Genomic DNA, 25,377 nt, shown 5'->3' with positions numbered 1-25,377 from the left:
TCCTATGAAAACATTGTTTTCTTTAGTGACGTCATAGTCTCATAGTCCTCGATGGATCGTTTGTCGTCGATTGATGTCACCAATTTTTCTAAGTTCACGTCATGATATTGTTAAAATTACATGATAACTATCTTAAATGATAGATAATGTTAATTTACTAAAATACATTCTTACTTGCGAACTGAGTTTTCAAGAGAAAAATATAATGTTTGGTGCATCGAATTAGGATGACGTCGTCGCTATAAACCAGTTTCAGTCTGATTACAAAAACAATCATGATTCGTGTTCGTGTTATCAGTGAACAAGTCATGGACGGGAAGTAATTTATTGTTTTTTACCTCCATTCTGCAGAGGAAATCGAGTAATTATCTGGTAAACGTACCGTTCATTATTTGTTTCCCTTATACAATGAGTGAGCTAAAGATCGCTCGGAGTGAACCCGTCGAAATCAAGGGTTGGCTGTTTAAATGGACAAACTACATCAAGGGATATCAAAAACGATGGTTTGTCTTGTCAAATGGATTACTCTCTTACTACAGGTTTGTTCCTTTTTTTCAATGGCTCAAATAATTTTGTGACCGTTGTGCTTTTAGAGCCTCTATGATTGGGATGCCTGAAGGGTGTTACTATCGAACATCTAAGCTCGTCCTACGCCAGTCAATTTACCATTGTTGTGAAGTTATTTATTTGGGACATTATGACCGAAGACTAACATCTTCACGTCTGAGAGAATTTTACCTACTTCCTATCCTACTATGTTTGATCCAATCTCTCATGTAATAATTCAGGTGCACTCTTCTCTAATGAGACAGCATTGCATCTAATGAGCCGGATCGTCAGCAGTAATGTTGAAAGCAATGGAAAACTTAGGGTTTCAGTTTGCGTCTGCTTTCTTAATAAGTAGCCACCACAGCTACCACCTTCTGCACGTTCGACAAAAAGTCACTTAATAGGTCGATTGTTGTCAACTGCAATAGGTTTGACCAACAATATGTAGCGGCAGGTAAATAGTCGTTGAGTTTGGATACAATCTATCAGCAAATATACCCTCTTGTCTTCTTAGTTATCAAATTGAATGTAATTTTTGAATCTTTGTTAAAAACATTGAAGCTGAAGTCTCCAAGTTGACAGCACCTGGTATCTTTTAGAATTAACCTAATTACGTTTCAGCACTTGTAGTGAGTAAGTACTTAAAATCTACTAAAACTGAAAGTGAAGCCACAAAGAAAAAGCTCCCCAATTCCCCCCATCCCCTTTGCTTGAACTATAAATCAAAAACCCTCAAGTGCCCTTGACATGTCAAGCAAAGTTTATCTTGAAACGCGCATCATTGTATGACTCTGGAGACCTGCCCATAATTTATTTAAGACACTTGACAGAGAGGGCTCCAGTGGGGCGATTATTGAAATGATATCGACTCTATGTTGCCGCTTTGTCGTGTCGCGACATCGACTGAGTGGCTCTTAGTCAATGGCGCGACACGACAAAGCGGCGACATAGAGTCGATATCATTTCAATAATCGCCCTGCAGGGATGCTCAATAAATGTATGGAAAAGAAGGCTTGGGTGAGGAAAAAGGGGGTGGACTGTGGAGGGGGTTAAAAAATCTGCAAACGCGACCTACATGATTCATGGACAACCCCTGGTTGCTGCATTGGCAGAAGTGATCAAAACTGGACTTAAGTATGAGGATTGCCACACTCGTATACCAAAATAATGGCCATCACCGGGAACACTGAAAACCATTGACAGGCATGAGGTCAACTGACCTGTTCATGTGCTGTGTTTTGTCAGTCGTGCTCGGAGGCATTTCTAATAAATTTTCCATCCTACTAAAATCTTTCTTGATGATTTCATTGTCCTTGCTGACAGCTGCTGGATCTTAAAAAGCTAAGTTGAATTTAAGAAGGCTTCTTGTTCCTTGTGCGTATATCTCATCTCTTTTGGAGGAGTTTATTCAAGAAGGAAAGTTAATAATGTAACGAAAGTCATGGCTGGCTTTCATGAAAAACAATTGTCCAAAATTAATCACTGTCTGAATCATGTTTCGGTTCTATCTTCAAAATTCGCTTATCAATATATTCAAAGGTACAAGTTGCAGTTCTAAACTACAAGTTGTTTAGTATGAGTACTATTAGGTATTTAATCACAAGAGAGCCAGCTGTTGTAAACTAATTTCAACCTTACCGAAGTTAACTTGCGACTGGATTGTTGGTGAAAGTTTTAGATTGAAAAAAAATGGTCAAGAAAAAATTATTATTATTATTATTATTATTATTTTTTTTTTTTTTTTGCAGATTTCAAGCAGAAATGGAACACACATGTCGAGGAACTATCAGTATTCATGGTGCTGTCATCCGAAGCATCGATTCATGTACATTCTACATATCCAATGGTGGTGCTCAAACATTTTATTTACGTGCAACCACGGAGGTCGAGCGACAAAAATGGGTGACAGCATTAGAGCTTGCCAAAGCAAAAGCTGACGTAATGGAGTCAGGTAGAGTATCTATACAGCTGATTACAGTTGGCTGCAATAGGTTAATACTAAAACAAGCTACGCTTCAGATTGGTATCCTCTGATTCAAAATAATGAGACTTAGAAACAGGAATCTCCAGTCGAATTATGTCGAGTCTTAATTATTTTTAATGAAGTTTTTACATTGACTGTTTTCACCGAATAACAAAAACTTATTTCTCGGTATTGAGTAGGTTTCTGAATCTGAGTTGGATTCAAGTAACTTTAAAAAAAAAAAAAGTTTAAAGAATCTTCTCAAATTTAAGACAAAAATCTGGGTAAGGATTGGTCCTCAATTTTCCTAGAATATTAATGGCTGAAGTAAACAAATGCGTATCTGAAATTGCTATTTCAAGAGTCTATGCTCATACTTTATACTTTAAAAGGAAAACCAACCAACAGTTTCCATTGAAATTTCTAGTTAATTTTTTCACTCATTGTGAAAAAACCCCACACACAGAATTACAAGGAAACATTCAATCAGTTTTCCTTGAAGAAAATAAAACATAATCAGGAATTGAACAGTGTAATTAAGGTACACATTTTTTGCATTGAGCCACTGAAATATCCAATAGTGATTTTGACAGTATGCAAAATTTGATATCTTTTGGAAGATTTATTAATTTATGAAAAATTATCCAAGACCAATCCACACAGGTCAGTCATTCCCGTGGACGAGTTTTGGTACTCTACTGCGCAATGACGTACTATTGAGTGCTTGCAATGTATTTCTTATGGGAGCACCCATTGTGACGTACTATTGAGTGCAGCCGAGTTAGGGCCGGGCGGGGAAGTGGCTTTCAAAAAGATGCGCAATGACTGACCTGTGTGGATTGGTCTTGAAATTATCTGTCCATCCACAATAATTTGCAAATATGTGGAACCTTTGAATTTTTCACAATGTGACCATCTACTTGCCTTTCAAGGAGTAATTTATCAAGAATTTTGATTCGAACAAAGAGAATGACCTGTTGTTTTTATTACTTTATATTTGTCAGCACGAATTTAGATGTTAACATTTAGATTAAACTTGTGAATGATGACAGGAGCTGCAGCGGCCCCCATCAGGCCTAGTCCACACAGTCGTACATTAGCGAGACTTGTTTGACCAACCATGACAATTTAACAACACAAGTTCTATGAATAGCTGATGCTATCAGAATCTGTTATAGCTTAATCTATTGAAAGCAAATTGGGTGGGTTTTTCAAAGGCAAGCAGACAGCTCTGCGATTTTCATTAATCAAGTTTTCTAGTTTATTAGATGAGTTTTGTCAGTGTTCATGGTCCAAATCAAGCCTTGTGTGTAAGAACCTGACTTTGATGGTTGTCACCCAAGGGTTGTTTTGAGTCCTAGGTGAGGTTTTTAAGGTTGCAATCAACATCTGTCCATCTTATACCCTCAAGCAAGTATATTGATGGTGAAAGTCATAAAAGGTGTATCTTGATCTCTAATGTTGCTTTCTTGTTACATTTTTTTTTTCCAATGGAAAACTGTTGAATATTATTTATCGGAATTCTACTGGTTTTCTTTACCTATCTTGTGCATATTATTCTATGAAAATTTCAAAAATTAATTTTCACTGAATTTTCTCTAAGGAGTAAAACAATAGGGAAGAGTTAGAAATATTGCAATTGAGATTTACATTTTGCCACTTTCACCACCAATAAGCCATACAGTCTGGATGAAAAAAATCAGATGGAAGGAGATCTATCTCTTGGGGATGCATGCACCAATATTGACTGTTACAAATTGATTTATATCAAGCTTATCAAGGGCTGTTGAGTTTAGTTCATTTGGCCATTCTAGTTTTTTTTTTTTTTTTTTTTTTTTCAGATGAAGAAGACAATTATGATGAAGTGACTGAAACTGCATTTAAATCATTGGAAAATCTCCTGGATGAATTACAGACTAGTAATGAATTGATAGTGAGACATGGAGAAGCTTTACAAAAAGCTCTGTCTAAACTCACCTCCTCAGAAAATCAAAAAGATATCACCACACAAATCAAATCCATCCGAGAAAGAGCAACTTTATTTAGGATAACATCTACAACTATGATTAATGTAAGCTATTCATAAATCAGTATTTTCAAAGGTAACAAATGTCAAGTCCAAGTTTGGAATTTGATTTTTTCTTCTCAAAATCTGTTGTGTTTGTATTATTATTCAATGCCTCATTGAGTATTATTATTCAATATAGCCTCTAATTTTTTGAGTCCATCTAAAAGCCAATGAATGGAGTCAGTAGGTATGTTCTGCCAGGTCACTTGCACAGACGGATAGTATTCTACCTTGACAGTTCATCAAAATTGTTTTGTTTAATTTATAAAAAAATATTTTGAAGGATTTGCCATGCAGCTTCATGCATCGCCACTTTTTACACCTCTCTAAAGTTGTGCTTTATCGTTGATTTTTGAAAAAAGATCTGATCTCCATGTCCGTTTTGAGTAGCTATTTTTAGCAGCCAAAGAATACATCCTCAAAAAGAGACCCAGTTAAAAAATTATCCGTTTTTAAATAGGATTCAGATCTCTAATACTTTATACTTTTACTCGGAAAAATTTTAGAACATTAACTGCAAAATTCTACTACTATGGTTAGTGCTGTTGCAAATTTATCATGTTAATATACATTTCTGAAATTTTCAAACAGCTTTTATAAAGAAATGCAAATTTTGGATTGAGTTACTTTCCTTAAGAAAGACCGATAGCAAACTACTTTTTGAACCGAAATATGGTGGATGGATCCACAGAATTTGATCTAATTTTGTTGGTTAATTAATTTGGTTTTTAAATATGGAAACGAAAGCATCAATCAGAATCATCCTGCGCGCACCAAATTATACCTGACTTTCTCTCATTTTTTATTTTTTTACTTGAAAACTATACAACAATCGTTCTTGAAATTTTATGAATGTACAATTTATTATCTAAGAGTTACTCATAGAAAGTTGCATTATTATCAGAAATTAGGTTAAAAATGCAGTTAGGTTAATTCAGATTGAATCCATCTAAATCCTATTTTTTTAGATTTCTCTCAAAGTTTTATGAAGTATATTTTCTGAAACTAAAATGGAATTTTTCTTTGCTCCAGACTTCATCCAAGTATCTTGACCTAGCCCAAATGTACGGGAAAAAGTGTGCAAAATTGTTGCAGCAGGAAAGGGAGAAGCGAATTCAACTTGAAGAAATGGTAGAGCAAATGGCTAGAGAGCAGACTCTCATGGAGCAAGCAGCAAATCAACAGTCAATAACAGGTTGGGCTTACCGTAAAAAGAGGATAGTGTTTTGAAGTTTTTGGATTGTTATGCCACGCCTGGAAATCCATTTTTTTTTTCTTATGATTCATTACCAAAAAATAGGATGCAGAAATTTCTATTTAAGTAGTTTGTGCATGTTGTACCAGGTTTCCCTGAGAAACAGATGAAAGGGAGTGATAATATTTAGCTCCCTCAGTTGCAGTTTGAGATTGTGCACCTTGTTTTTATGGATCTTGAAACATCAATTTGGAGCTTATGTACTCTCTTTAGACAAAAAATATTTCAAAGAAAATTTAATTTAATTTTATGGGAAGAAAACTAAAAAAAAGTATAAAATACAAAACAATAAAAGTAAAGAATGAAAAAAAAAGAAGTAAAGAATGAAAAAAAAAGAAGGAAAGAATGAAAAAAAATAAGTAAAGAATGAAAAAAAAGAAGGAAAGAATGAAAAAAAAGAAGTAAAGAATGAAAAAAAATCAAATAAAAAAAATGACGAAGGTCAAAACCTTAAAAAAAATTGAGGAAAATTGTACGGAGAGAAGGAAGTTTCTTTGAGGCTGTGGAATTGTTTTCAAAATTGGTAGTAATGTGGTCGATGTCTTGTTGATTTCTCTAATAAACATGCATTGTTACTCAACAGGTTCTCTGAAATCTGAGGAGGACGACGAAGGCGCAGAATTTTATGATGCTGCCGATACTGCTGATAGTCTAAATCCTGCGTATACGATTGAGACTCACCTAATGTCCCAAGTGAATAATGAACCTAGTTCATTAGATGCACCTCCACCTCCTCAGCTTCTAACCAGTGCAGTAAGAGACTCTCTTTGTATTTTTTCCGTTAAGGGTTCCTGCAGGTTCCATTCAAAGCTATTTGTATGTTGTACTGATTGTGAGTGAAGAGATGATTTTAAAATCATATCATTGTCATTCATAAAAGTCACCTCCAATCAAAATAAAAGTTTCATTACTTTTATGATCACAGATTTTAATTACCCATGTGTAGTAAAGTCTCTGTTATCCTGATAAATTATGAACTGATCTTGTACGGACAGACCAAATTTGGGTTAAGTGAAAAATTAAAAGTGAACATCGCTACATGTAATGCTACAGCACACTGCTTACCACCTACAGGAAGAAAAAAGGAATTTTTTTAGTGTAGAAACTTTTGCTACTTTCGGTCACTTGTAACAATCTGATGATTCCTCTGAAAGAGGAAAACTCCAGTTTCCTTTTATGATGACTTTCTTCGTATTGTAAATTTCAGAATGTTGACGCAGATCTCAGTGGAGGATCAAGTGATGAAGCGGATGAAGGCAGTCATGTGAGTATTCTTCTCTCATCAGTTGGTTAAAACTATTATTCCCTCATGCAGGGATTGGGAGTCGGGTAAGCGGGCAAACTTGATGCAGGAGTGATCTCTCTTCAGCGAGACTGGGTACGCACCCTCTGGAGAGAGTCTACCCTTAGCATGAGACCTATATCGGTCTCTCTCTATCGAGGTCACCCTCTAAGTAATACCGTAGGGCAGACTCTTTGCAGCTACAGTCTCTCTGGAGGGAGGCGGGGTCCGGTCTCAAGGACAACGCAGACTCTCAAGGGAAAGACCATTTGGCTGGGGAACTTCTCGAAAGCGGAATCGAGGGATGGCACGGGCCAGGGGCAGACTGAAAGATGATAAACATTTGTGTGGTCTATGGCAAGGATTATTTCCGGAAAGAGGGAAACCAGGAATCCCTGGCCTCAGTGGAGGCGCACTGCAAGCGTATTTATCCCTGCCAGCGCACAGGCACCATTGAGCTTGAGTTTCTTCATCAGCTAACAAAGGATCTCGATCTTGTGGTCTAATACCGGGTGTCGGCCGATGCCTGGTCTCAGGCTAGTGGTTCGAGACTGCCAAAAATAATTGTGGCAGACCATCACCTGGAGCTCGAGTCTGCCCGTGGCCCGCCTGCCGACCTTGCACTCCAAGACTGAGCTTGAGTCTGAGTCTCTACAGACTCTACTCGCGAGACTGTTATAATCCCTGCCCTCTTGATTATCTTACTGGAACAGTAAGTACCTGAGTCAGTTTTTTATAAGCAGGGTCGCCACAGTTAGAGACTTTCAACAAGTCAGGAATAACCTTACAATGCCAGGAAAAAATCGTTAAACCACCTTTATATACTTTCTAGAATGGTTTGATAATCAAACAACAAATTTGCTTGCAAACTATTTCAAATGTTGTTCTTTAACCATCTGGCATATTTTAAATTGTCAGGGACTTATACCAAAATGTCAGGAAAGTTCATTTTCTAAATTGTATGACAACCCTTTATAACTGATAGCTAGCTTGATATATGCACACGGGCTCTTCCTACAGCTTTAATTTTCAAAGTAGACTGTCTTAAGAGGTGTGAAATATAGTAGAAATAATGAGTAGGTCTGTTGCATAGAAAAGATGCATAGATAAATTAATGAAATCACATGAAAGTCATAATGAACATATGAAGAAAGTCCGAAATTCACTCTTCAACACCCAATTTGTGTAGTCCAAATCTTGCATTTGATTTTCAAACCCCTTGCATCTGCCAGTATTTTTTTCATAGCCGCCAGCAAGTACGTCTAAACAATCTCTCAAAATGTTACAAATCTTTCTCATGTAAAATGTACTGTGTGTTGTGTGTTTGTGTATGTGATACTTTGGCTAGGAGGTAATATGCTCTATTAAAGGATCGATTATGAATTTGACTTTAAACCCCAGCCTAACATTACCTGGATTTTTTCACTCGGATCTTGAAAACATTATGAGATATTTCAATATCCTCAGTTCTGAACAGATGTTTTTTAAAGAGCACTCTTATCTACACCAAGTATCATTACCACAGATGTTATTTTTATTTCAGGTAAATAATCAAAGTGGTGCCAACAATACAGTTGATAACCAAGGTAATAATACTTGTGAGAAAGCAGGGTTTGTTCTAGAAAAAGTGAGGGCTAATCCATGGACACCTGGTCAGCCAAGGAGAAAAAGAATCAAAGATAGACCAAATTATCCGTTCAATGTCTGGGGCGTCATGAAGAATTGTATTGGAAAAGATTTATCAAAAATACCAATGCCCGTAAGTGTTTTAACTTTCTCGTTGTATTCTAATTTATTCTGTACTGTAAAGGTTGTTGTGTAAATAACTATTTTTTTATAGAAACAAAAAACAACCATCATGAAATAATGAATGATTCGTATTCATACACAACTTTACAGTAAGTGCAGCACTCAACATTAATGCTAGTTTCATTCATGTGCACTAATTGTGCATGATGTCCACATGAAAATATTTCAAATTGTAAATGAAGGAAAGTAAAAGAATATTGCACCGCTCATAAATTGACCCCTTTTTTTCTCTGCTTTAAGGTGATTCTAAGTGATCTAGGGACAAGGATTGCCACTAAGTTGCGCTGCTACACAGTCTGTCTTTGAAAAGCAAAAATTATCGTATTGTACAAGTTAATGCAAGAAACTGATCCATAACAAGTAGCTGCATTAATACTGAGTAGCGTCTCATCAAATTAGTGAAGATTCATTTAAAGTCTGTATCAGAAACTACTGTAACAGCTGTTGCTCATTGACTCAAAGTGCATGATTATTATAACGTTATCCCTTTATGGTGCTTTCCTATCTATTGGCTCATTTTCAATGAATCCTCACACACTTGATGTTATACTACTCAGTATCGATGCTGCTGCGTGAAATGGATCAGTTCGTTACACTAATTTGTACACTATGATATTTATTGTTTTTGGAAGATACAATCCGTTTCGTAACGCAACCTAATTGCGGATCTTGTCTCTAGATCACCCGGAAACACCCTAAATCTGTAAACTCAATGTAATGCAATATTCTCTCCAAATATTCCAATATATCTAAAATTCTTCCATATGTTTTTAAGTCGGAATTCGGGAATTTAAATTTTCACAGGACTCAAATGGCTCAACTCAAAATTAACTTTCAGGAATTTGGCCCTTAGGTGCGTTTTAGATCTCTACAAATTTTCTCTGGAAATAATGAGCACTTGTTCAAAAGTAGTTGAAAATACTCTTTAGCAGATATCAAACAAGTCGAAGAGTTGTCAACATTTTCTGTGTATGGGTCAGTGAATGTATCTAGAAAAATTCAGTTATGAGTGAGGAAGAAAGTGTTGGATTTTTCCTAATCTATGTTTAAAATTGTTCCAGGTGAATTTTTCAGAGCCTCTGTCTATGCTGCAAAGGCTAACAGAAGATTTTGAGTATGCTCAAATATTGGACAAAGCTGCCACCTGTACAGATATGTGTGAGCAGTTAGCATATGTAGCTGCTTTTACAATCTCTTCTTATGCAACAACATCCAATAGGACAGGGAAACCATTTAACCCGTTACTTGGAGAAAGTTTTGAATGTGATAGGAAAGAAGATCTAGGATGGAAATGCATCTCTGAACAGGTTTGTGCTAAAAATGGACTATTTTAAATTCTAGAGAATGTATACCTACAGTCTAGTGAGCACTTTCCATCATCAATAGTTAAATTTAGTATACAGAAATCAGGGTGGGGATTAGCCATAAGCCCCTGCTGTATCAATGAGGAAAAATTTATATCATCGATTTGAATATCAAAATTACGAACTGGGAATTTTTCAAGTAGTATTTAGCAGAAGTCAGTGTAGTTGAAAAGAAAAAATTCTAAGTGGAAGTTTTGTTCGAAGGTCAGGGAATTTGAATATTTTTGAGTCAGGGAAAAGCAAAAAAAGTCAGGGAAATCAGGGAATGTCAGGAAATCAGAAAATCAGAAAATGAAGAAATTATGGAAACTGTGCAAATCTCCTCTGTCAAATTTTGGTATTGTGGTGGTTTCCAGGTCCCATCAGTGAAATATCCGACAACAGACGAAGACAGGCTGAAAAGGGTCACTCTGACATTGAACCTGCATAAAATGCTGAGCATCACATGAAGTGACTTATTTCGAGATATTGGAAAATTTCGCCGCCGCGATTCGCCGCGAAATTTTTAGAGTGTGCTTAGGAATCTGAAACCCAGACCGAAGCACCGATCATAACCCCCTGATCACGAAAATATAAAGCGAAGTTACGCAAAATCGGCCATTTTCCGGATTTTTCGCGAAATCGCTTGGATCTTGCAAATTCATCCAAATTTATCCGCGAAGTCGGCGAAATCCGTACATTTTTGTGAAATTTACGTATGTATGCTTGTAAGACAAAATTTGTTGCGCTCTTTTTCAAAATAAGAAATTATGGAGTTGTTTCTGAGCAGTGGTCGTCATTGGCTACTACCTATATCAACGTTCGCCAATGGCATCAAAATACTGATGAAAGAAATGGCAGCAACCGGGGCATAAACATAATCTCAAATAATTTTAACATGTGATCATGTGAAAGCTTTATTTTAAGCTGTCAAACGCAAAAAGCGCTACAAAAATAACGGCGAAATCAACTAATTAACAGCAAAATTTGGGAAAAATAACAGCAAAATTGGGGAATAGCAAAAGCGAAATTTTCTAATGTCTACTTATTTCACATTGAAAATTGACAAAAATAATGCCAGGTCTAGTCTTCTAGTCAAAAAAGTAACAATTGTTCGGCTAAAATTGCTAACTGATAAATTGCCAAGATCTCCAGTTTTAGAGTACGTTCATAGCCCCAGACAGTTGGGAGTTGGACCTGGGTAACCAAGAGCTGTGTTCAAGTGGAGTCTTGGTTTTGGTCCTGCAGTTTTCCCCCCTGAACCACAAACTTTATAGTTTTTTTTGTTCTTTGCTTAGGTGTCCCATCACCCTCCCAAAGTTGCCCAATTCTGTGAAGGAGAGTCATGGAAGAGTTGGCAAGAATTCACCATGGTGTCTAAATTTCGAGGAAAGTATCTGCAGATTGTTCCACTCGGAATAACTCACTTGGAATTTAAAACAGGTATTTATAGCTGCTAATTCATTTCCGTCTTTCTTTACTTGCTTGCATTTCATTAATAAGATTCATTCAATCTTATTTCAAAATGTTTCTGATCAGCAAATTCAAGTTTCTAGCTCCATTTTTGCTTGTAGTTTTTACCCACTCATTACGCTGACAGCATCACATGACCCTCCAGTTTAATGTGATAGTACTTTTTATTTGAGTTTTTTCAAACAAACCTCCCAAAAATAGCTTATTTTGTCATTCGGTTATACTCTTCTCATGGTGCATAAAAAATTTACTAAAAAAAATATTCAGAGATAATAAATAGTTTTGCTCCTTTTATTATGAGAGTTTCATTGGTTTATTTTTTTTGTTTTTTCCTTTGTCGGAGAGAAGGCTATTCTTCTGCCACACGGTGAGAAAGACATAGATATGAGCTTCTTCCGTGTCTCTTGTCGTGCATTTTTTTTAAAAAAAAGGCTAAAGGATGTGTATAATCAAAATAAAACGAGGCTCAGTAAAATCTATTATCATCAACTATTATCTCAAACTATTATCATGTTATTATAAAAGAGTTATCTCTATTGTGCCTTCCCTATGTACTTAACGTTACATTCATGCCTCAATGGTATTTCTTTTGACATAAAGGTGATCACTATACCTGGCGCAAAGTTACCACTACGGTCCATAACATTATCGTTGGGAAGCTATGGGTTGACCAGCATGGCGATATGGAAATCGTAAACCACAAGGATAATTCTGTTTGTCACCTCAGCTATCTTCCATACAGTTACTTTGCTCGAGATCAACAACGAAGGGTAAGTAATTTTTTTTTTATTGTTTTTTTGTTTATTTCTCTTTTGTTTTGTTCTCTTATGTTTCTTTTCCCTCTTGACCTTATTTTTCTTTGCTTTCTTGATCTCTGTAGTATTTTTCATGGTATGCTCATTTCACATTAAGTATTTACTCACTTACGTACTAATGGCGCTACAGCACGGGGTGGGTTTTGGCTTCAAAGGCGACGCATCTCCATCCTACTCTATCCATGGTTTTTTCTTTCCTTCCTATCACTTAGGTCAATTTATTTGTGTTCTCTCTGGGTACCAAGGCTTTGTTTTGGTTCTTGTAGCATGGGTGTTTTGACGTGATAGGGTCGCTAGCCCTACGCACAACCTTCCTCCTTTTCCTGGGCTTGGAACCAGCTAGAGAGGAACAACTTGCCTCCAGGCGGAGTTACATTAACTATCTACTCTAACCAAAAACATAGGAGGCAATTTTGTAACAGTAACAGTAGAGAAATATACCAAATATCCAGATCATTATAATAATGAAATTGAGAGATCTTCGAAGGAACAAATGGAACTTATCTTTTGATGTGAACCATTTTTGTTTTATTTCGTTGCTTTTGTATCATTTCATCAAGACACTAAGATTGAAAATATTTGCTGAGTATTGCCCTCTTAGTTTGGTTAAAATCATTGTCAAGTCTCAGAAGTTTGCAAGGTTCCCAAAAAAATTGCAAAAGAAGTGAATTTTGCAGGAAATTGTAGAACTCACCAAGAATTTCCTCTACCAACCCAAAATCGTTAAGATTCGGAAGTAGAGAGGGCCAAAAAATTTTGCTTACTCATTTATTTTATTAAATTTTTAAGATCATATGACTAGAAACACAGAGGTAAATTTAGAAGAAAGTTGAATGTATCTGAAATTGCCAGTATGATAATGCTCTCACAGGAACTCCAACATACAATCATCTCTGAATTCATATTTTTGCTTAAAGAGAGGGGTGTGAAATTGAAATAATTTCAGAAACTGTCATGAACAAACATCTCAAAATTCTTCTTATGACTCGCAGAACTGCATGGTCAATTTTAATTCAACACTGGTTCTGTTTAGAAAATCTAACAATATATCACATTTGTAAATAGAAAATTTAAACAAATTTCAAAATTAAAAACTGAAAAGATTATCCTCTTTTTTAAGGTAAACCCTAAAATTTCTTTATTTTAAAAGTGAAATTATTCATATTTGTGGGATTATAGGTGAAAGGACAAGTAAAGGATAAAAATGGTACGGTGAAGTGGCTTGTCGATGGATGTTGGGATACAAGTATTAGAATTGCCCCTGTGATACAAACAGAAGGTGCCCATGAAAATAATTCAGATCAACCAGGTACATGGATCACAGCTTGGGAAAGAGTCTTTCCACCGTAAGTAAAAAAATTCTCTTGTGAAGCTCTCTTTTTTTCTTCTATCACTTTTTCACTACTGTAAATTTCAAAAGGATCATGCATGGAATACAAAGAAATACGGTGACAGCTGAATTTCAATTTAATTTATATAATGTTCCTTACGGCTTCCTGAGAATGTCGGGCTTTTCAGACCGAATTTTCTTTGAGTCAATTTAAGAAATCTAATCTACTGAGAAAAGGGGGCTGAAAAGCGAATTTTTCGATGTTTTTATGCGATTCTAGTAGAAATATTGCAATATCTCATAGGTGATCAAAGGGAGTTTTTACTTCCTTGCAGGTTGGGAAGTTCAGTTGGATGAAAAAAATCGAATTTCTATAAAAAGTTCCATTCCTAATTACATAATCGAAATTCGATCACAGCATGCAGTGCATCATCCCCAAAACGTCCCTCAGAACACAAGTTAGAAGACCAAAAAATTAACTTTTCAACCCCATTTTTCTTGACAATAGTCCATAGGAAGTTTGATTTTAAAAGCACATTGCACTCAGGTGATTGTAAGGAGCATTATGTGTAAAAATATTGAAATTTAACCAGCGCCAAATTTTTTGGTATTCTGTGCATTGTGCTTTATCAAGACACTTTTTTAACCAAGAATGAAAGGATCCTGTGGATTGTCATAGTGTTGTGTCAGAAAAAATTACCACCTAACTCTGCAAACACAACATTTTGACAAGAATCCTCTCTGCACCATCAAAAAGACATAATTGGACTACATTTTGCAATTAGGAACTAAAATTTCTGCCTCATCCGTTAAAACACTTATGCACACAGAGAAACTAATGGTACATACGTTGTTTCTAAACTGAACCGGAAATTGTAGTTTGAATTGCAAATTTTAGTCCAATTGTCATTTTATAAAACCAAGTTCCATATGAGAGTGCTTCAGTAGCAACTGGAAGATTTTCTTTCCATCTTCTCCTTACTTGAAATATCAAGAAAAGCAATTTTGCCTTTCTCATGAGATGTTGACTGTCAGATGGCAGTCGACCTTAAGGTGATTCGATGGACGCCATATTTTGTGTCAGAACGACATGCGATGTATCGTATCAATTGGTTCCATTTTTTCAGCTATTTGTCATTTTTCTCGAATTTTGAGATCGAAATTCTGTTGTCAGGAGACTAAAGAATTCACTTACCAATTTTGACTAACAAATTCAGTGTAATAAATGCGTGGTTTTTTTAGAGGAAAAATATCGCTCTTGATACTGATATCGAAACTGTACTCGAATGCGATATTTGTCCTCTGAAAAAACCACGCCTTTATTATGTTTTCTGATTTTTTAAAAAACTCATATCAGCACGCTCTTTCGATAGCAAAAACCCGTGGTCATGCGTTGTGACGTCAGAGTCACGTAATTTCGAGGCGCGGGAAGGAACCCCGTTTCTAAACTTTCGACGCCTTTTCTCCATGTTCCAATCATCAGAAAATTTTTAAAAAAATACCTTAACAATCAGCACACCACCAACTTCTAGAAACTGACTTTAAAAAAATGCATGCAACAACCCCATTGATGCGATACATTGCATGTCGTTCTGACACAAAATATGGCATCCATCGAATCACCTTAATAGCTCCTGCCACCGAATGCCCCTAACAACTGCCCCTGCGTTGTGTTTTTTAACAAAAATGTTCTTTGGCTTCTTGTCCTAGTGAGGAGTCTTCAAAGTATTACAACATGACCGAATTTGCCTGTCAGTTGAACGAAATGGAAGACGGTATAGCACCAACAGACTCTAGAAATAGGCCGGATCAGAGATTAATGGAAGAAGGTCTCTGGGATGCAGCCAATATTGAGAAAGTAAGATTGGAAGAGAAACAAAGATCTGTTCGCAAACAAAGGGAGAAATTGGCGGAAGAAGCTGCTGCCGAGGGTAATCTTCATTTTTGTGCCAACTTGTCATTTTTTAAAAAAATTAGACGTCTTAATGTTCCAAACAGTATTGCACAGGGTACATCTTAGGAATTTAGTATTGGATTTTTTAATATAAAATCCTTATTAGAGGTTGATGAACTTTGAAGTTGAATTTTTCAATCTGCCAACTTTAATTAAATCAGAGCTGAAAAAAGAAATTAACTCTGTGCCCTTGTGTTGTTACTCGCGGAGGTACAGCATTCGTGCTGTTTCATTGTATTTTGGTTTTTATTCACAAATTAACTCAATTCTGGAGGCTCTCGTGACTTGAGAAACTTGTATTCTTTTCAATTTTCATTTCATCCATTCGAATCTGTGAATCAGTCCTGCTAGCTTCCATGGAAACATGGGAATCTGAGGGCATGCAGCGTCTTTCTTCTCTCTTAAGCAAGGAAGGGAGCCCATTGTTGGGTATTTATTTTGTTGTACTTAAGGCACAGGTGTTTTCATCAAATAATTATATGATGGCTATCCTTGTGAAGACACCAGCCAAGTAGCAGGACATTTTTCCAATGGTTTTGGTCCCTAGTTTGCTTAGATTCTTCTTAAATGATAGCATCAAAGGTAAGTAGAGGGGAGAAATAAAGAAGTAAGTAAAAAGGAGGAGTGAAAGTTTGCTTAGTAGAAGAGTATTGACTAAGAGAGAGATGGGAGTACCTAGCCACTGTCAGACAATGTAGTTACCTTGTAAATTCCTTATGATATGTTACTCTTCCTCATTTCATATTATTATGGTATATTTTTAGGTAAACCTGTTCCTGAGTATGAGCCTGTGTGGTTCCGGAAGGTCATGGACAAGTATACTGGTGATTACTGTTATATGTACAATGATGAGTATTGGAAATGCAAGCAAGAGCAAGATTGGTCGCGGTGTCCAGATATCTTCTAGTAACGTAATCAAACTAATTTTTAATATTTTCGAATGTGGTAAAAGTGGGCAGCAAGCATATTCATCTTCTGCTCATCATAGTGCAATTCATAATTTTATCCTTTGTTATCAATTTCAGAATTCTGATAGATCTTTGTTTTTTCTCCTCTAAGGTGATTAAGTTATTGCCAAAGGCAAATTTATTTCAGAAATAGATGCGCCAGATCATGTTTATCATTCTTAGTTTTGTAACAAATTGTTTTCTAACGTAAAACTTTACCGTATGTGGTAGGATTGAGCAGCAAACCTACTTCTTTTCTGCTCAGTGTAGTGCAATTCATGATGTTATCGTTTGTTATCATTTTCAGAATTCTGATTGCCCTTTGTTTTTCTTGTCTTGCCGCTAAAAAGTTGTTGCCAAAAGCAAAGTCATTTCAGAAATAGGCAAAGTTCTTTCGTTCTAATATCAGCAGAACCAAGTATTGTCATTCCCTGACCCATATGATTTTGGAGGAATAGAATGGTTATCATGTATTCTAAAAGATTCTGGAATTCTAAATATTTCGTAAAAGTTTTTTTTTTCCCTCTTCTTTCTTTCAGCTAGGTAATGTGATTTAACAATGGAATTTTACATTTTGGATACTGTACGAATTAATGGTCTAAAACTTTCTCATCTTTAAAAAAAATAATGACACTAAGAACTTCCTTTCAAACTTGTCCTCTAAAATTAGCTTTCTCTCTATGAAATCAGCCTTCAATCCTAAATTGTTTTTCTTTTTTTTAAAAAAAAATATTACATAGGTATTACTACTATAGGTATACTATAGGTATAGGTATATTATAGGTATTACTGCTTTACCAAAGTAATACGTATAATTACTTTGCCGGATATGCATGTTTGGTATTTTATAATTTTTGCCCTCTGAGAATGATGCAAAATTGCTATATCAAACTTAAGCGTTAGTTTAAATATTGAATAAAAGTAGAAAACTACAAATTTCATCTTCAAAGTAGTTATCTTCTCATTGCACGGATGTTGACTCAGGTAATCCTGTCATTTAATCACATAGTCCCATTAATTATCGGCATGAAAAATATTTTTAATATAAAATCTTATTCAATGATTACTTTTTAAGCTTAGAGATCTCTCCTCCTCCCCTCCCTCAAAAAGTCCCTCGATGAACCAAAACATAAAAGGCACAACCTTTCTTTCAGACTTTTCAATCCAAAGTAAGAAACAGCTATGTCCAGCAAAGGAGCATTTGAACCATTTGGCTCCCTTTTAAATTTCTATTAAGACTATGTTTTTTTTTGTTGTGTCAGGATAGCCTTCCACTGCTTATTTGTAGTTTCCAAAAATGACCTAAAATCGTTTCTTTAGCCTTATTGTTAGCATGAATTTTTTTACATCATGTTTTTGAAAACTTCTGGCTCGGGAGAAAATCTATTCTAATTTCTTCCCACGAACTGCTTGATGAAAACGTTTCAACAAGTTCTGTACACTCCCTAAAAATCTCAACCATCAGCAAATTGGAACCAATTAAAGAGAGAGACTAATTGGGGAAAGTGGGGTGGATGGGGGTAAAAGGCTGCATTTTTCGTCAAACCGTTTTTTTCGGACTGAACCACCCCTTTCGGCAAAAAGTGTTAACACAGCTACTCTTTACCCTTGGGCACAAATTGTAATGGTTCTCTGACCTTAGAAACGACACTGGCGATTGGAGGAATTTCTTTTTTAGAAGAATTTTTTTGCAGCCATGTACCCCATGAGTTGGGGCAAAAGGCCGCAAATGATGAAAGGTGATATACGGTATAAGGGATGATAGAAGGGGAAAAGAGCTGTAGATTTTCATTCACCGCCATGATGTACTAATTATTTATTTCTTCGATGGGAAAAATAGTGGGAGACTTCTTCCTACCTATTATGAAGAAAAGAAACCGTTTCTGATCACTTCATTGAAATATACAAAAGGCGATTTTTGGACTGGGTTGATCCTCTTGCTCCATTCGGCCACCATTTTGGAAAAAATCGTCAGGCAGATTGTAAACTAAATAGTGATGGCCTTGAAACAACCCCAGAATTCATAGATGTTTCTAAAACTCTCCCTATTGAGTATTCCCATCAAAACTGCTGTGATTTCATTTCCAACAGAAAATTTTATTTACAAGAATGAAAAGGTGTGGCTCATTGTTACCCAGCGTGGCCCTTTACCCCTACCTATCTACCCTACTGAGGCGAAAAGGCTTTTTGTATCCACCATATATGTTCCAAGTGAAGATTTTACCTGTTTCTGTAAAATTCCTATGGAAAAAATGACTCTTTGTAGACTTTTTGGTTTTATTAATTGTTTTTTAAGCCTGTTTTTTTTTGTTTTCTAGTTTAAGTCGAAAGGAAGTGATGAAAATAAATTACCTACTTTTTCAATTCCAGAATTTTCTGCAATTCAGTTTTATTCTCTCTACTGTTGATGCGATTTTTTTGTCAATTGCTGTGGTTTTACAGTTAGATAGAGCTGTGCATATTCCCGGCTGAGGGAAATGATATAGTTAATTGTTTGGCGGTATGATTCATTGTCTGAGGCAAATCCGTATTTAAAAAAACCAGAGCACTTCAGCAGATTGATAATCTCAGTCTAATCAACTCACTTCTTCAGTTTATTGCTACTATAATCTGATCAAGTTGGATGTTCTAATCCTGACTGCTATTAATGAATCATAAGCACAAAAGGATATCCAAAATTAACGTTGGCGAAAGTTGAATCTTCAGGTCCAATCCAACTTAAAGCCTTTTTGATAGGTGCCACGGACAAAAACTTTAAAAAACATTAAAAAAGAGTATCTTTAGACAATTAATTTTGATCAGAAATTTATTTGTGTCAAGAAACATTTTGGACTGTGCATTAAATACAAGTTTAAACTTACGAATGTAAAAGTATAAAATTAAAAAAAAAAAAAAAAAAAAAAAAAAAAAAAAAAAAAAAAAAAACTACAGAAGTAGAAGATGTAAGGCACTTACACATCAGCGTTCACACTAAGAATCTAACAGATATCATAATGTCTCAAAAAGTAGTTTACGGCCTGGATGAATTTTAAAGCTGGCATTACAGACTGAATTTGGCAGCTAAATATGAGAGTCATCGGTCGTTGCTCAACAGTTGAAATTTTGTAATTTTTTTAGTCTTTCTAATCCATACTTGTATTTTTTTTCAAGTGCTTTACAGACACACTGATAACGCGACGCGTGCAAAATTCAGGGCACCACCCAACAATAGACCGATGACTCCCTCATTTGGCTCCTCACATTCAGCGTGTGATTCCAGCATTACTGTAAAAATATATCATTGAGTAATATTGTGCTTAAACCAATGCAAATTGGCTTACTAGAGCTTCCATATTCAGACTTCATATTAAAACACAGCCATTATACTAACCACATTTTAGTTTTTTATACAATCAATTTACTTAAAAAGTAATAAAGGATTAGTATTCAACGCTCCAGTGTAAAAATGCATCATTAGGTAAAATCGCGTTTAAAAGAATGTAAATTGGCCCGTAAGAGTGATTAGCAGAGCACACATCTTTTATATTCAGACTTCATATTTTTACACAGCCATTATACTCAGTATATTCTAGTTTTTAATACAATCAAAACACTTAAAAGGTAGTGCAGGATTGTGCAGGACTAGTATGCAACGCTCTAATGCTTAGTGCCTTCTTGTGGCAACAATACCTATTCTTAAAAAGGAGAAAAAAGTTGAGAGGAAACTTGTAATCTAACTTACATCACCGGATCTGTAAGAAGGAACCCTTGCTACCAGGAGAAAATTTTCCATGACTTTTTGCAAATGCATGGAGGAAGAAATTCTGGAAATTTTGATATAAGTTTGACCCTGAAAGCTCTCAAATTGAAGAGGGTATGAGTCCTGAGGCTCAAAGATAAAAATTCTTAGGTTGTAGAGAAACGCGGTTTAAGTATCGTGGTTGAAGTTTCGTTTTATCGAAAAAGATGAGGAAAATTGTTTCCTGGGAGAAAAGGCCCCTTTTTCTGAGATCCAGTCACAATTTGTTTTCCATTGATGGATTAAAAACAAAACTAAGGAGAAGAAGAGTCGAATAAATCTAATAATAAATGGGTTTGAAAAACACCAATGTTGTCATGATACATAATTGAAATGGAATGTTGTGGGGGAAAAGAAACTGATCGAGCCGATCATTCTAAAATTGGCACTTATAGCTGATATGGATATCTAATGTACGGTTTTTAGCTACCGTCATTCTACAATAACTTTGAATCTAATTTTTCCCAACACTTGAAATTAAAGTGGCAGCTGATATGACAGCTTTTGGTGCCTTGAGCTAATCATAATATTCAAGTCTTTAATTTTCATTTTTACAGTCTTGTAATACTAGGAGAAAAGCTCACAGGAACTTTCTCAGTGAAAGTTTTTTTTCAGTAGGGTTGTCGAGTAGTCCTAAAAGTTTAAAAAGTTTTCTACTCTAAAACTATACCAGATAAAAAATCTGCTGGCAAATAGTATGTGCAGTAATTTTTTCAAATGGAGAATTTTTGTAACCATCTCCTTCCAGTGGTATTAAAGCACAACATTCAGACAAATCAACAGTGAAACCGCAAAAATGCGTTTCTAGGTGGTTAGTTATTTTGAAATTTTGGCTACTATTCTATTTTGTAAAAGGAAACTGAACCAACATTATGGCTTGAAATCTTCACAGAATATTCTTCACATGGAGAAGAAAGTTTTCAAAAAATGACGATCAGTAGTTTTCCATGAAGGAAATAAACTATGACAGGATTCTGCAAACCAAGATGCGCATTTCTGCAGTTTCGCCATCAAAATGCACTTACTCTCTGGGACAGGAAATGCATCAGTACTTTGTGTTGGCAGCATTACAAATATTCGTCAAAATGCTTCATACTTTTTGACTGAGCCTATTCAGAGGAGTCAATTACAAATCCGATCAGTTCGATCGGTTACAAGTTCGATGTTCCTGGAAAAAGGGAATCTTAAGACTGCACTGAAAATCCCTAACCATCTCAAAGGAAAATATATTGTTAATCGGATGTCATTGAATAGAAGGTATCTATCACAAAGATTGTTTTGAAAAAATGCAAAGCACTTATACGGCTTAAAAGTTGTTTTTCTGAACGCCTTTAGTGCGCATGTCACATCTGCTTCATGAAATCTCACTATCCAGAAGCAAGATGATCATCAAAAGAAAGGGAGAGCAGGAGAAAATTTATGATAAAAAGAGTCCTAGAGAGAAAGGGGAAAATACTGACTATATACTTGTTTGGCTCAATTTTGTACGTAGAGCAGCATACTTTCCTTTCATTTGGTTTACTTGATCCTTCAATGAGTTCGTGAGTTGTTTCTGAAGTGAGTGTACTTGTCGGATATCTTCTTGCAGGGATTCGTAATCCTCCCTGATTTGGTGAATCCCCTGCATCAACTGAATGACTGATGTCTGAAAAGTTAAAACAATTGATGAACTAAATAGATAATATTGTTACACTCATCCGAAAGTTGTACATGTTGCATGAAGGAAATACTTCTTTAAGGAGGAAAATTTAGCGAGAGTTTCGAGTTTTGATAGTTGGTGAGATATATTACGTGTCGACAGTGAACCTACCAGACCACGTATCTTGTTTGCGGCATTTGAAGTCTCCGCTCCCATTTCATTATTTCCAAGGAGTGTAAATTGATATCTTTCCAATGAGTTTTCACAGATTTTTCTTTGCACAGGGAAGAAAAATCATGGAGGTTTTAAAAAATTGGGGTGGAGTAGTTTTCCATTTAAAAAATAAAGTACGACAGGAAGTCAGCAATGTCGCAAACCAAGAAACGGGGTCTGATAGTTTCACCGTCGATATGCTTCTGAATTGATCTTATCATGCAAAGAACAGGAAAGGCGACAGTACAGTTTACAGTGATCAATTGAATTTGAGTTGATGACTTAGCTGGGAGGAGCAATCTATTAAGTACCTTTTTGTCCACTTCGATCCCTTTCTGAAACTCATCCAACTTCCATGCTATGGTACCAAGCCGCCCATCAGCAGTTTTCACCTACGAACAAGAGGAAAAATGTGACAACAGACAATTATATGGATGCATTGATAAAGCCAGGCATTTATTTTCAAGAATAAGAAAAAAATAGAGAAAAGAAAATAGAGTATAGAGCCCCCAAACAACATTTCTGACTGAAATTTGATGGTTCATTTTGAAGTTAGTGTCTACATTCTGAGGATTGACCTTCTTGGAAAAAGTCTGACTAGAGTCCAGGATTAAACAAGTTGAGTCAGACATGTGAGACTGTCTGTTGAAAAACATCTCAGTGCGAAGAACCAAATTATTTAGGAGAGCAATTTTTATCAAATTTGGTCCAAAAAAATCTTGAGTTTTAAACAGGAAACACCATGATTATTGTCCCACAGAATAAGTGCGCACAGATCTGTTCATTTTTGTATCACTCACAATCAGTTAGCTACATTTTCCTGTTTAAGGAACCAACATTACAATGATCGTGATCAAAAAGTAATGTAAAAAAAGATAGAAACCTGGTAGAAGTCAATATGCATCAATGACCAGGCTATCACTAATTCAATACTAGTGACGTTTAAACTAGCACTTTTGATACCCAACTGATGATGCCAAGCGCGGAATAAGGACCCAACATATATAAAAAAAAATAGTTCATACTAACTCTTGTTTCTTATCAATACCTCATCGATTCAGGTCGGTTTTGGATCTAAAGAGTGTGCATTCATTCAGACCCTGGTCGCAAGCAAATCCTCTAGTCAAGGCTGTGGACAAGCATTATTCAGAAGAGGCAAATTCACTTAAATTTCCATTAAGATCAGATTTTGGCGTTTTCATGTTATCTTTGCTGTGAATCTTGTGACACACTGCATCTCTTACATGATCACATTAAAAGGTTATCAGTTGAATGCATGTGCTGCAAAAGTGTTTAAACTTTCAAGGTTTTCAATGCGTTCTCTTTTCCAGATATGGAACCCTAAACACGTATTCAAACTGAATTGAAACGCTAGTTCTTACTCGACGCTCTAGTAGGTAGACGTTCTTACTTCAGAACGTCTTCCTCAGAATTTTGAACCTATTTTCTACTTCAAATCATTTAAACTTTCAAGCGGTATGTGCTGGCGAACATCCTATAGCGCATAAATATTTTCTTGAAGGAGTGTACTAATATGAGGAGGAACTAATATTTGAGATAAGTTATTCTATAAAACACTCACACTTTGCTCCATGTTGTCGATGGCTGCCTCCATTGTGATTTGATTTCAAACAGAGATTTTATTTCCCACAATAAGGAAACTTGCTAATTTTACAGTTAAGAAGAATGGCATAAAACGTGTTCAGACGCTCCGAAAAGCAAAGCAAAGAGAGTAATTTTAACTTATTTTATTGCAATGGAAAACTCAGAGAGATTGTTAAAAACACAAGTAACGAGAATCACGAGAATCAAAACAAAAACACGATAATTTTTTACTTTGATAAGCCGGTAGATGGTACAGCGCTCTGGTAGCAGGGTCTGGAAGTTTTGTAGTTGAGGGCAAGTCCAGTAGAGTGCGTGAGGATCACAAAACCAGCTGATGTTTTGAATAGTTATAACGGGTGGGGGCAATAGAAGGGGGGGGGGGAGGACTTCACAATCAGTCCAGTCTACCACTTCTTTTTTTATTACTTTCTCATTTTTTTCGCAATCGCGACTTCGTGAGGAATTTTTGCCCCAGATTGTCGAATTAATATATCTCCTTGCCTCCGCTCTCGGATCCAAGTCAGTTGATGAATATTTAAGTGGTTTCAGTAAATTTTTCAAAGGAACGTGGTTAATGCTTCCACGTCGGCGCTCATTTCTGATCTCTATTGAAGATTAAATGATAATTTTTCGAGGAAGGGTCATGACATCCTAAACGCCTAGTGAGACGATCTATGTATAACTTCGATAGCAGGGAATTTCTCGAGGGTCCATCATTCGACTTTCCAATTCAATATAAACCTTATCAAATATTCATACTTATAGGTACTCACGGTCCATGATTATTCGCGAAAATCTCAGATCAACTTTTAAGGCTGGAAAGAGAGACAGGTTCGTTCTATGTTCATCAGCATTCATCAGGTACATATCTAAGTACCTATATTCAGAATCAGGACGGAACAGCAACAAATTTTTCATCCAAATTTTTTTTCGCATGGGAGGGCGCCCAAAAATTAATGCTCGACCACGTTCCATGTTTGTCGGTCTCTCTAAAAAGTCGCTATATTTTGAACGCCTGACTCACTATCAGAATCATGCGCAAGTTTTTCAGCTTTTTCACTTAAAAAAAAAAAAAAAAAAAAAAAAAAAATTGTGGTGCGCAAGAGGCACTTTTTAGATTTTCGACCCATCCCCCTTTCTCTTTCATGTGAAAACCCCCTTCTCTACCCTACTTAAGAGGCTTATTTTTAGGCAGATTCGGACCAAACCCACCCCCCCTTCTCCTCCTCTAAGTGAGTATTTTAGGGCCTACTTCAGAAAAGTCCTTCCTTCAGAGAACCTCTATGCAGAGAACTCTTAAAAAAAGAAAACAAATTAAAAAAACTGATCTCACCCCCAATACAGAGATGCAAAA

The 25,377-nt window shown here is 35.9% G+C and overlaps 2 protein-coding genes across 2 annotated transcripts; one reads left to right on the top strand and one right to left on the bottom strand.

The window, feature by feature from the left end:
• The first annotated feature begins 151 nt into the window (after positions 1–151).
• Positions 152–19,160, top strand: Osbp (oxysterol binding protein). The gene is made up of 13 exons (XM_019057739.2): positions 152–539; positions 2,298–2,500; positions 4,354–4,583; positions 5,613–5,775; positions 6,419–6,588; positions 7,043–7,099; positions 8,661–8,876; positions 9,988–10,233; positions 11,568–11,712; positions 12,343–12,512; positions 13,737–13,903; positions 15,598–15,818; positions 16,606–19,160. Exons 1-13 carry the CDS (start codon positions 409–411, stop codon positions 16,746–16,748), a joined length of 2,262 nt encoding a protein of 753 aa, XP_018913284.2. The 5' UTR covers positions 152–408; the 3' UTR covers positions 16,749–19,160.
• Positions 19,161–19,580: 420 nt separating this feature from the next.
• Positions 19,581–24,243, bottom strand: LOC109041415 (uncharacterized). The gene is made up of 3 exons (XM_019057771.2): positions 24,001–24,243; positions 22,730–22,810; positions 19,581–22,211 (listed from the first exon to the last, which is right to left on the bottom strand). Exons 1-3 carry the CDS (start codon positions 24,031–24,033, stop codon positions 22,026–22,028), a joined length of 300 nt encoding a protein of 99 aa, XP_018913316.1. The 5' UTR covers positions 24,034–24,243; the 3' UTR covers positions 19,581–22,025.
• Positions 24,244–25,377: the final 1,134 nt, after the last annotated feature.

This window comes from Bemisia tabaci, chromosome 6 (genome assembly GCF_918797505.1).
Source record: "Bemisia tabaci chromosome 6, PGI_BMITA_v3".
NCBI classification, from domain to species: domain Eukaryota; kingdom Metazoa; phylum Arthropoda; class Insecta; order Hemiptera; family Aleyrodidae; genus Bemisia; species Bemisia tabaci.
Note: the sequence above shows the minus strand (reverse complement) of the source record. Positions and strands in the feature narration are given on the sequence as shown.